Below are 12,199 nucleotides of genomic sequence, written 5' to 3'. Positions count from 1 at the left end.
CAATAGCTGTAACATATCAATAGCTTACCTACCAAAAAAAATTTATATATGATTTGATTTAAATTAGAATAATATAGATGGGATTAACCTGGACCATTTAGAAAGATAGAAATTTCTCAAAAGAGATACCCCCCATGAGTCATGGGTCTTCACTCCTCCCACGCCTCCCATATTTCTAGGTCATTTCCTTTGTAACCATTAGATATAAATTTTGTGCTTATGTTTTGTATATTCTGTTGGCCATGGGATTAATCCATCCTGGCTTTTCTGATGTTATGCTTGGAGGGACTACTGGTCCCAATCTCTGTAATTATTCTATTATTAATAGAACTGTCTTCTTTCAAAAAGAAAAATGTTTTGTATTTCAACTTGGCAAGGCATACTTTATTACAATTTTGCTAGTTAGTTCCTCTTTTCTATTTGTGCTTGTGAAATTAAATTATATACTAGTTAGCATTCTATGTCACTAAAAGAAGTGGCTTTGTCATGAATAAGCAAGCTATGAAAGTAGCTGCATTCTTATGTTGCTTATTCTTTCTGCATCAAACTATGGATTGGGAATAGTGCATTGAAGGAAATCAAGTGGGTTGTTAGAACTTCCATCATTGTGTAGGATTCTAGACATTTCTCGGAGACCCATTATTTGCCAACACTGGTTCAGGTTGTTCGTATTTCTCATGATCCCCAAGATGTTGGAGTCCTTTTAGGTAACTAGGCAGAGCTGCTTTGATTTGTGCCTTTGGAGTTCTTTTGGAATATAAGCTACCTTTTTTTTTCCCCAACATCCGTGCATGCATGCATATCTGCATCTTGGTAAAATTATATCACCACAGGTATGAGAAAAGGGAGCGCCGTTTCAGTTGGGAGGCCAACCGACGGCTTTGTGTCCAGAAGTTAGAGAAACAAATTGCCACCAATTCGGACCCGATGGAAGAAGTACCTGTACCGGAGTTCGCTATTGTGTTCTTCCCTAAAGAAAAGGAGCTGCAAGCCGGGATTGATTACTTTCTGTGTGAATTAAAGAAGTGCTCGTAGGTTTGGTGATGTCTTTCTGATTAGCATAGACACGGTTGTCAAGATCTTCATGGAAGGTTGCATGAAAGCTAGCTTTAATTTATGAAGGGTTCTCTCAAGATCTTCATTTGAAGATCGCAAAGATGTTGTGTTGTTTTAACAAGTGGTACTTGTAGGCATGGTTTTAAATTTCGACCGAAATCCGAAATTTGGCGAAATTTCGAATTTCAGCCTTTTCGAGAAACTGCTATTAAAAAAAAAAAGAATTGTTACAAAATTTTGGAATTTCGGTCCAAAATTTCGAAATGAATTAAATAAGCTTTTTTAATTATTACCAAATTTCGACCAAATATTTGGAATTTCGGTCGAAATTTCAGGTGTCCGAAACCGAAATTTTAAACCATGCTTGTAGGAATGATCTTCTAGGAAGATTATAGTTTTTGATTTATTAGTATCTTGTGGTATAGATGTACAGAGTAATGTAAAAGGGGAAACCAAATTAAAAAAATTCGAATTTCGGCCTTTACAAAATTTCGGTCCGAAATTTCGAGAAAATGTAATTTAAAAAAAACAAACAAAAGAAATGTTACAAAATTTAGGAATTTTGGTCCGAAATTTCGCAATGAATTAAATAAGCTTTTTAAATTATTAACAAATTTTGAAAATTTCGGAATTTCAGGGGTACGAAACCGGTACCGAAACCGAAATTTTAAACCATGCTTGTAGGAATGATCTTCTAGGAAGATTATAGTTTTTGATTTATTAGTATCTTGTGGTGTAGATGTACAGAGTAATGTAAAAGGGGAAACCCTGGACCTGTCCAGGGTTTTGAATCTGTCTCCTAGGACCTCATATGATGGCTCATGGGAGACTCCTGGTTCCTCTATCATGTAATCTTCGTATGATTATCAATACATTTTGTCAACTTTTAAAAAAAGTATCACCACAGGTAATGTAATGTGCAGTGATAAATTATCCTCTGAGCTGGATGTAATGGGTCACTGATCATTGACCGTGCAGATATATCGCGCTGTTACGAAATTCACAGAAGACTTCGATTTCATAGGAATGAATGAAAAATTCAAAAAGGATGAAGTATGGGGTCATCTTGGTAAAAGTAAGGCCCATTTAAGGGACAATGGGGATGGAAGAGGTGATGATGAAGAGGATAATCCGGAGGAAGATGATTCTGAATCCTCAAAAATTGATATCAAGGTATGATTCCAATATTCTAGCTAACCTCTAAACTTTATCCTGTGCATCAGCTTTTTTTTATTTCTGCACCTTTCCTCTTCTACAGCCTGTTTATGTTAAGGACGACTTCTTTGATTCCCTCTCTTGCAATGCACTGGACCAAGGAACTCGAAATGGAAGGACTAAGTTCTCTGAGCAAATTAAAATTGACACCGAGGTATTTGTTTTGTTTTTTTGTTTTTTTTAATTTTGCTTTTGGTTGTTTCTTGCACAATTGATTTAGGTTACAGAACATGAGGATTTTCGTATTGCATGCAGACTTTTGGCGATTTTCCTAGGCATCGTGGCGGTCGAGGTGGCTGGGGCCCTGTTCGTGGTGGTCGTTCACGGGGCGCTTACTATGGAAGGGGATATGGCTATGTTGGGAGGGGTGGAACCCGGCCCTTTCGAAATGGGCCACCTAGTTAGGGAAGTAGAGGTATTAATATTTTGGATGAAACTTCTCCAGGTTAATACCTGCCAAGAAGGGAAACTGAGAGAGGGTCTATGCTTATGTAATGGTAGTGTGTGTGTTCTTTTCAGCAGTGTAAAATAATCATAGCTCAGGACAGAGGGATTGCCATGGAATCTTGAAATAAGGGGATCTGTATATGGGCTAGTTTGAATTTTTGGTGAACATGCAGGTGGGAATTTGCTTGTCTTTTTTTTTTTTTCCCTCATTCTTTTAATGAGCAACATTTAAGTCTTTTTCTTGTAGCAAATCAGCTTCCTTTATTGATAGAACTGTTGGGTAAAGCATCTTTATAATTCAAACTTTATTGTAAAATATGATAGAAACATCTTCAACACAATGGTAAATGGGCTCAAAGCATTATTCATATTGGTAGTAGTCTCCCTAGAGCCAAAGTGCATACAACTTAATAATAATAATAATAATAATAATAATAATGACCAGATTGTGGGTCAATGGGCGCCTCTCGCTGTGAGTTAAAATCGCAACCACACGTTGATAATCTGGTCTAAAGATAGTGTGGTTGTGACTTCCACTTACACCGAAATCCAGTGCAAACGCTCTATTTGCAAGTGGCAACCAAGACTCTTCTTGGTGGTAGGGAAGGCCTCCTTCCATGGAGTAAAGCCAAGTTATCAAGGAAGAGTATGTCACCCTTCTGCCATTTGAACTGGATGCTCTCTTCTTCAATGATCTCTCCACACCTCTTCACCGCATTTTCAGGTAGCTCGGAGCCGTCTGCGAATGTTGCCGAGCTGAATTCCTTGCCATGCATCCCTACAATTGTGTTGAACCACATCTTCCTTTCTTTCCTTCCAGGAAAGACCCTGGTTAGAGATCGTGGGCCCAAGATTGTCTTCGCGGCGCCATTTGGCTGCCATTCCATGTCCATCCCTAGGGCGTTGGCCCTGCAACTCATGAGATGAACATATTAAGTTCTAGCCAAAACCACAATGAGAGCCTATTATGAAATAATTCATATCATATTCTGCCAGTAGAAAATTGGGAGGTGGAAAGGAAATACAATATACATGGAATGTTAGGCAAGAATGCTATGGAAAAGAAAAAAAGTAATAGAGTCAATTCACCCTCCCTAGATGAAACTCAAATAACCTATTAAATGATTGCTTCACCCTTCAAAACAAAATTAAAGTTAGATCAAATCCCAATTCAAAGGACATAAAAAAAATGTCCTTGTTCAAAACACCTTTTCTCGGCTTCGGCTCGGTCCGAGGTTAGAAAGGCGTCCTCCCAACCTCTACCTCTCATGGAAGCCGTATCGTTCTTGCTGAGAGCTGTGAATGTGTATCGCAGTCCCTTCTCTTCCATCTCTTTCACAGCTTCTGGGAATTCCTCTAACATCCGCTCCGCGACTCGAAAGCTTGGAACAAATGGTGTTTCTCCACCCTCTGGTGGTGGCACGTCGCACCACAGTATTACTTTGGTAGGACATTCTTTTATCTGTTTAAAACATATCCAATGAATAGTATCTTGAAGACCCAGATAAAATTAGTTCTATATTAATCTTATTTGCAAATGGGACATTAAGGCCTCTTTAGAGGCCATTAAATATACCATTTCTAAAACTAACACAACCACTACTTAAAAATAATCATATTTAACTTCAAAATCATTTGCATATATATGATAACGGATTTGCTAGGGTCCTTCGCAAAAGGCATTTCGCAGCTGGTCTGTCGCATGTCAGACCAATTCCCATGATAAGATGTGCTAACTTTAGAGATCAGTCTGCATTTTTTGGTATGAATTTTAAAACCAACGGAAGGGATTATTCTAGAGAAAGTGTTGTTTTGCAAATAATTTGGAAAATAATTTAATTCAAATTTGGAATAATTGAATTAAAAGTTTACAAAGTTTGAGAAAGCTGAGTAACTAACTTACCAGAACCATTTCATGGTGGTAATATATGAATTCTGAGAGGGGGCCCTCGTTTGCGGTCCAGATCCGTTTGTGGATGTGGGTCCGAGGGGCGGGTCCGACGTATCGGATGTCATCCCAACCGAAGGTTTCAACAACTTCATTGAATTCCTCAGCGCTTTGCACATTGAAACCTCGAAGGAGAATGGCACTGTGCTTCACAAGCTCCTTTTCAAACCACTCCTTGTTATCTCTAAGGGTAGAGAGGAGAGAACTGATGTCATCTTGATGGGATTTTGCAGGTTGCAAAACCATAGGAATTTCTTCACCATCAATGGTCTTCTGGCCCACACATTTTCCTACCTTGATTTCCTCATAGATTGACTCCATCTCAGTAAAAAATGGCCCTCCTCCTGACTGGAAAAAAGGATAAAATCTAACTTTTTTACCTTCTCTTTCTTGCTGTTTGCTGTTATGTTGGGATTGGTATGAAGGAGATAGGATGGGTTTTTATAAGTAGTGTTGGTGCTACTCTTTGATTGTTCGGATTTTACTAGGGAATCATAACTGTAAAGATTTTAGCTTTGTGAACATTCCCGTTGAGATTCACGTCCGTCTGTTTCTGATTCTTAAAATAAATTTTGTTGTTTTGGTTGTTTGAGCTTTGAAATTATAAAATTGTATCAATAGCTGTAACATATCAATAGCTTACCTACCAAAAAATTTTTATATATGATTTGATTTAAATTAGAATAATATAGATGGGATTAACCTGGACCATTTAGAAAGATAGAAATTTCTCAAAAGATATACCCCTCATGAGTCATGGGTCTTCACTCCTCCCACGCCTCCCATATTTCTAGGTCATTTCCTTTGTAACAATTAGATATAAATTTTTTAACATAAAAAATGTTCTTCATATATAATATATATTTATTAGAGAATTGCTAACGTCCATCGCAAAAGGGTTTTCGCGCCAGCCACCTCGTTAATGAAGACAACAGCTTTTGTCTCCATTCACGAGGGGGCTGGTCTGACGTGCAACAGACCAGCCTCGAAAAGCCTGAGCTTAGCAAATCCCTATTTATTAAGTACCAAAAATACTTATTGGCTTTTTCTAAAATACTTATTTTAGAAAAATGCGATCGATGATGCTTTATTGTAGCATCATTACTTTGTTTTAGTGTTACGATTATTTAGATGCGGTCTGCATTATTTACGAAAGGTTTAGGCAGAAGATGTCATATATAGTTAACCATTCCTAATGGACTTAGATTTAATTAACATAATTTTATATTGGGTAGATTTTTTTAGGGACAAAAGACATTGCTATGATCAGAGATCAAAGGTCATGCACAAAGAAAACAAAATTAGTGCAGGATATATCATTATATTATCCTATTCTCATCTTCTTCTTGTCAATATGTGAAGCTATTATTATTTTTAACGGCCATTGCATGAGTTGATTCTAACGTCATTTAAATATGATTCTCATATATCATATACACTAAAACTAGGTGTACAACAACCATTATTTAAAAACTAGGGCTCATATAAGAATTTGGCTAAAGGTAAAATTGAGTTGTCTCGAATGAGTCAATGATTAATGTGCTCCGTGTTTCATTAACTTGGGCCAGTGAAAGGAGTTTTTATTGACTCTGTAAGGTCAAATCTAAACTCAGATAAGAACTCAAGTTAGATAAAACCAAGTCGACTCATGCAAGTCGAGGATTGACTTGGGGGTTTTTATCTAGGTGGTGCTCACATTGGGTGCGATCATACAAGCACAAATTCACTAATCCCATATGAACTCCGAAGCTAAACATGCTCGGGTGAGATTAGTACTAGGATGGGTGACCCCCGGTAAGTCCAAATAAGTTCCGTGTAAAATCCAAAGAGGAGCGTCTTCCCTATATTATTGCAAATGTGTGGACCTCACATTTGATTGATCTGAACAATTTCATTTTGGTGGGCCCTCTCTTGGATCTCCATTGCCCCATTATTGCCCCAAAAATCATGTTAGTCAGATGATTTTAAAAGCAAAGAAAGAGGCCAAAATTAAAATCGGAGAGATTAAAATAGTATTAGAGCAAAAGAGATCCAAGGTAGGGTCCACCATTAAGGCACTACTTGTTTTGGCCCAGTTCGTTTTAGATTTTGAGCCCAAAACTGAATATTGGACTAAAAAAAAACTGCGTTTAATTTTGTGTCCAATAATCACTTTTTGACAAAATCAATTCTCAAAACCCAAAACAAACAAGGCTTTTGGATTTTGAGAATCATTCGAAACAGATTCTTGGCAAAGTTGAGCATTTGATTTGTAGTTTAAAATCGATTCTGGACTCAAATCAAGTCGATTTGAGTCCAAAGCAAACTGGGCCTACATGATTCGGATCGATCAAACTGTGGGCCCACATATGCAATACAATTGTGTCACAAGCATAACATTCCTTTTACAAATAGTACATTGAAGCTAGGAAACCACCTTAAGATAGTCCACATGGCCATTTATCCTAGAGATGCCGGACGAGATGAGTACTTTTAAATGTCTAAGATTCTGCATATGAACTACACACCAAAGCTCAGTGTATCAACTTGCTACTTAGGTACGGGGTCTGTTTTGGTAATTATACTATCCTGATGACGCTTACCAAGTCCAACAACAAAGTGTAGTAGCAGTTAAAGCCTTCACAAGCAGAATGAGAATGACAAACAAAAAAAGGAGATTAAAAAAGGAGTGGGACTCGGTTCTTTTGTTAGACCACTGCCCTCCTTCTCAGCCCGAATCTTCTTTTATCAATCATTTTCATTTGGCACAGTTAAAGACAAACCCATCTCAAGTTTTAAATGAATTCACAGTCTCTCAACTCATAGATGGAGAATCAAAAGATAATTGTGGTGGTAGAGGATGTGGATGCAGCCCGATTCGCGCTCCGATGGGCCGTCGAGAATCTCCTTCGCAATGGGGATCTCATCACCTTACTCCATGTCTTCCCTTGTTCGAGATCGAAAAACAAGCAGAAGCAGAGGGTTCTTAGACTGAAAGGCTTTCAATTGGCCTTGTCTTTCAAGGATCTTTGTGTTGGTATTCCTGAGGTATGTTTTTTAATGAGTTTTTTTGGTATTCTTTCTGGGTTATGATCATTAAGTATAGGATATACACAAAATCTCAGTATATAGATCTCTACCATCAAATCACTCTATATGTCATTGATCCTAACTGTCTGATCAGTGGACTTCTCAATCTATGAATGTTCACATATCTTTTGCTAATTGCCCATAAGTTTCTCTTGAATGGAGGGTTAGGCTTTAGCCGATTATTGGGGAGTTAGAGATGCTTTCATATATACCAAAATTCCAGTGTATTGTTTTATCTTTATTAGATGTTCATATCAAATTTCATGTGATCACATTTGGAATGGAACTAGGCTAATTATTGATGTTTTAATTTATTTGCAATTGGTTTGATTTGATCGAACGGTCCCGATTGTGCTAGGCGAAGGTGGAGATTATTGTCACAGAGGGTGATCAGGGTGCAACAGTTGCGTCCTTAGCGGAAGAAATCGGAGCTTCGACGCTGGTCTTAGGACTCCATGATCACAGTTTTCTTTACAAGTAAGAAGTTCATCTTTCCATGACAAATTTGGATAAGATTCTCCATTTAGAGCTGAGAGAATTGCCCCATTATTAGTAGGGTGAGGGTGATCTAAGTAAGTGGGTCCGACCTTGGATTGGCCATGGCCTAAAAGTCGACCTGATTGTATCAATATAACCATCTACTTACTTTTTGATTATGTTTCTCACTGTCCATTTGTCGGCTCTGAATCGACCGTTGGATCCTATCAATATGTGGTCATGAATCATCCAAGGTGGCGAATACGCCATCGATGGGTGGGACCCGCATGTATGGTGGGAGCTAGGCAGCTGGGCTCTGAATTATTTAATTAGGATCAGTGGTCATTTCCCAAAAAATTTTGAAATCCAAAGTTTGGACTCTAGTGTGGTTCTATAATTTGCAAATTCATAGATGAATGACCAGGTACATGAATATACACTATTATCTGGTGTATATTCGACCATCCATTCTAGAGATAATCTTGTTCTACTGTACTATCATCTCGAGGTGGGTCTCAAGGGGTGCACTATCTGAGGATCCTTTTAGAAAAATGGATGAGAAATGATTGAATATACACCGAATATCGGTGTATAGTCTAGCCATCTAACCATTCCTATTATTATTATCTTAATCTTGTGAACTTGAATTCAAAATGATCTAAAACCTCTGTTTTTTCAGATTGACAATGGCCAATAACTGCATAAGCAAGCTCAATTGTCGAGTTCTCGCCGTGAAGCAACCATCGACAAGGAAAGAAAGCGCTAGAAACGTGGAGTTTTCGCAGATTGAGATCACAAGATTACGGTGAGTTTTAACAATCTTCTAATATCTATACTTGACCTTAATCCTCCAAGAAAAATATTGTTTGTCTAACCAAATTCCTTTCAATTTCAGTGTCTCAGAGCATAAAACCCCACTTCAAATCTTCCCTAATTCTCTAGGGATGATTTGGAGATCAAGGAGGAGCAAAGAGAGCATGTGAACTTCGCTCTGTTCACTAACTGTCATGCCCACATCACACCGTATATGTTCTTGCTAACTTTGATTTGGGTAAGATTTAAGTAGCCGGCCAAGCTCACCTACTCCTTAATTTCTAAATCTACCATGTCACTTTCTGCTTGAATGTACTGATGAGGAGCAGTTGGAAGTTGACAAGGAGGAAAAATTGATGTTACAAATTCACCTATTTGAAAGTTACAGGAATTTGATAACCTTTCTGATTGACATAATTGGCAGCAAGAAACAGAGATTTTTGTATGATTAAACTCGTGGGTCCTTCACATTGAGGTGAAGAAAAATGAGATTACTTACAATTCTCTGAAGTTGAATATTTTATTCCTTCTGCATTTACATGGATAAATGAGGAATGATCTTTTGTATCAACCATTCAATTATATAAACAGTCTCTAGTGAAATCAATTATGACCACTGGATGAGACATAGCCTAATCTTCACATTAATCGGTTGTGATCAAAGGATGTAGATTATTGCTTGTTTAAGAGGTACCCATGTGATTTGATGGTCCAGATCAATCACCTTATGCACTGATAGGACACTAGGCACAGTCTATACATCAACTTTCCATGTGTAGTTTGATAGAGAAAAGATTGCCTTGCAATAATGATAAAGTACATGTAGGAAGAATTGCAGTTAGTAGAAACATCATTATGAATAAATAAATTGGCAAGTGACAAGTGATGGGACACTGTTAGAACTCACCCTTAAAAGCTAGCCGCTGCTCCGTTTGGATGCCGGGTTTTTTTCTTTTCCTGGGATTTATGTGGGTAAAGGTAGGAGACAAAAGAGGGGACAATCATTAATTAGAGAAAGATATTATGATGAGCGGAGAGAAAGAGTAGAGAGAGAAAGAGATGCCACCATTTTCAAGACAAGATTTTGCTGATGTCAGCAAGAAAAAGCTGATGTGACCACTAAATATTTTCCCACATAAATCCCAGGAAAAAAAAAACCCAGCAAGAGTGCCCGAGCCTTTATAAGCCCATCAACCATCCCTTCACTTTTCCGATGTGGGATCTTTGCTTTTGCCTGGAACCCCCAACAATAAGAAAAAGGTTTAAGTTTGTTTTGATACTATCAAACAAGAATACCGGCAAGACAACTTAGTGTGTTCGTAAGGTTATCAGACCACGTGAGTACACACCCTAGTGTAATTTTTGTATCACGAGGCATATGTTATTAATCCATTTGCACCGTCAATCAGTCATTTGTGGGGTGAATTTCGGATGTGGATTAGTGACTTCACTCGATGGATAAGTGAATTTACTTTCATCATCTGATCATTTTCAATTACTTCTATTTTAATTTCCTACTACCTCGTTGTTTTGTTATAATTCAAAACCATAGACACCATAGATTACACTAAATAGCTCCGGTACTATGTAGAAAATCGTTAGGCAGAAACTGATCCGATCACACACAAAAAATAAGAAAATAGCAAATATAAAGAGCACAAGTATGACATGAAGATTCAAGTAGTTTGGCATAAAAGTTGCATCCACGGGGCAAGAATTGATTTTCACTGACCAATCCTCAGAAACCCCCTTTCTTCTCACCCAAAAAGTCCCTTTTCTTTAACTTTTCCCTAGTAATCCAAGGAAATACCCTCTCTCCACTCACAATCAAGAGAAACCCCTTCCCCCACCCTTGAGGGTATTGATGTTATTCCCCTTCTCCATGGTTTTAGGTTAGCCACCTCAATACCCAACATTTCTCGAGTTTTAAAAAACCCACTGTTATTCAAAATAGGCTAAAACACACCAATCCTAGTTGTTGGGAATGTTGCCCTGTTTCCTACGTGGGGTGGGTAGGGCTGCAAACGAGCCGAGCCGAGCCGAACATTGGGGTGTTCGTACTCGGCTCGCTTAGTTTGAGGTTTGGTTCGTGTTCGTGACGAGCTTTTTTTTTGGGCTCGTGTTCGGCTCGCCAAAATTCAACAAAGCTTGAGCTCGGCTCGTTTAGTAACGAAGGAGCCCGAGACGAGCTTTTAATGAGCCGAGCCAAGCCAGGCTTGAGCTTGGTTGGGTTCGGGTTCAACTTGTTTAGTAAACACATCAAATAAATACCATTAAGTAATATATATATAACGAACATAATCCGAGCTTTAAAGCTCTGCTTCGCTTTATGAACCGAGCCTAAAATGTTCACGAGCTTGTACAAGCTGAACGATACAAAGCTCAAGTTCGGCTCGTTTATTTGACGAGCCTAATTTTTGGGCTCGGGTTCGGTTCGTTTAGTAAATGAACGGGCCTGAGCCGAGCTTTTAATGAGCCGAACCCAAACATGTTTGTGATTTGGCTCCGTTCATTTGCAGCCCTAGGGGTGGGAGGCAAAATGGAAACACTTGTTGTGTAGGTTTTATATAAAAAGGAAATGATAAAGTCGCCCCTTTTCTTGGTTTTTTTCATTGGTTACTCCCCTATACGATCTTGGGTGAGAGGGCAAGGAAAGGGTTGCGGGTTTGTGGGTTTTCAGGTTGAATCCATTGCAATCCTTGTATATTGTTTTTCTCATAGTAAAAGAACTTCTCGCCCGTGGACATAGGCATCTCAGCCAAACCAAGTAAATCTCGGTGTTCATCTTGTGGCTTGCTTTTATTTTCTATTTTTCAATTATTTGTGCATGATTAGACTAGATTTGCCAAGTGGATTTTCTCAACACTAGTCCAATTAGGTAATTTTAAGAAAAAGTCCCACAGCAGGAAAAAGACAAAAAACCATAGAGAAGGGGACTAACACCAATACTCTCAAGGGTGGGCCGACTCACAATCAGTCCTCAAAATCCAAAACAAAGAGGGTCTTAAAGGTAAATAAGTGTGCCACTTTCATAGAAGAATTGTGTGACTTATATTTGGAAATGCCAAAATGGTAATGCAATTCAGAGGAAGGACAGTTGTAGGATCTCTCTAATAGGGGTTTCAATGGACTCGGCGATCCACTGATCCTCAAAATTTGATGTGATTAAAATGG

General features: G+C 38.3%; 3 protein-coding genes across 3 annotated transcripts; 2 read left to right on the top strand and 1 right to left on the bottom strand.

Annotated features, from left to right (window-relative positions):
• Window positions 1–1,870: 1,870 nt before the first annotated feature.
• Window positions 1,871–2,676, top strand: LOC143882734 (protein decapping 5-like). The gene is made up of 4 exons (XM_077386168.1): window positions 1,871–1,963; window positions 2,035–2,229; window positions 2,315–2,425; window positions 2,527–2,676. The coding sequence occupies exons 1-4, from the start codon at window positions 1,871–1,873 to the stop codon at window positions 2,674–2,676; spliced, it is 549 nt and encodes a 182-aa protein (XP_077242283.1).
• Window positions 2,677–2,994: 318 nt separating this feature from the next.
• LOC143884383 (clavaminate synthase-like protein At3g21360) lies at window positions 2,995–5,254 on the bottom strand. The gene is made up of 3 exons (XM_077387914.1): window positions 4,622–5,254; window positions 3,927–4,180; window positions 2,995–3,627 (listed from the first exon to the last, which is right to left on the bottom strand). The coding sequence occupies exons 1-3, from the start codon at window positions 4,985–4,987 to the stop codon at window positions 3,282–3,284; spliced, it is 966 nt and encodes a 321-aa protein (XP_077244029.1). The 5' UTR covers window positions 4,988–5,254; the 3' UTR covers window positions 2,995–3,281.
• A 2,028-nt stretch (window positions 5,255–7,282) lies between these two features.
• On the top strand, window positions 7,283–9,642 carry LOC143883002 (Adenine nucleotide alpha hydrolases-like superfamily protein). The gene is made up of 4 exons (XM_077386376.1): window positions 7,283–7,693; window positions 8,094–8,212; window positions 8,892–9,017; window positions 9,108–9,642. Exons 1-4 carry the CDS (start codon window positions 7,472–7,474, stop codon window positions 9,193–9,195), a joined length of 555 nt encoding a protein of 184 aa, XP_077242491.1. The 5' UTR covers window positions 7,283–7,471; the 3' UTR covers window positions 9,196–9,642.
• The last annotated feature ends 2,557 nt before the right edge of the window (window positions 9,643–12,199 follow it).

The sequence above is a fragment of the Tasmannia lanceolata genome, unplaced genomic scaffold, assembly GCF_043159265.1.
Source record: "Tasmannia lanceolata isolate RefF3 unplaced genomic scaffold, GAP_Taslan_0.1 ptg000008l, whole genome shotgun sequence".
NCBI lineage: Eukaryota > Viridiplantae > Streptophyta > Magnoliopsida > Canellales > Winteraceae > Tasmannia > Tasmannia lanceolata.
Note: the sequence above shows the minus strand (reverse complement) of the source record. Positions and strands in the feature narration are given on the sequence as shown.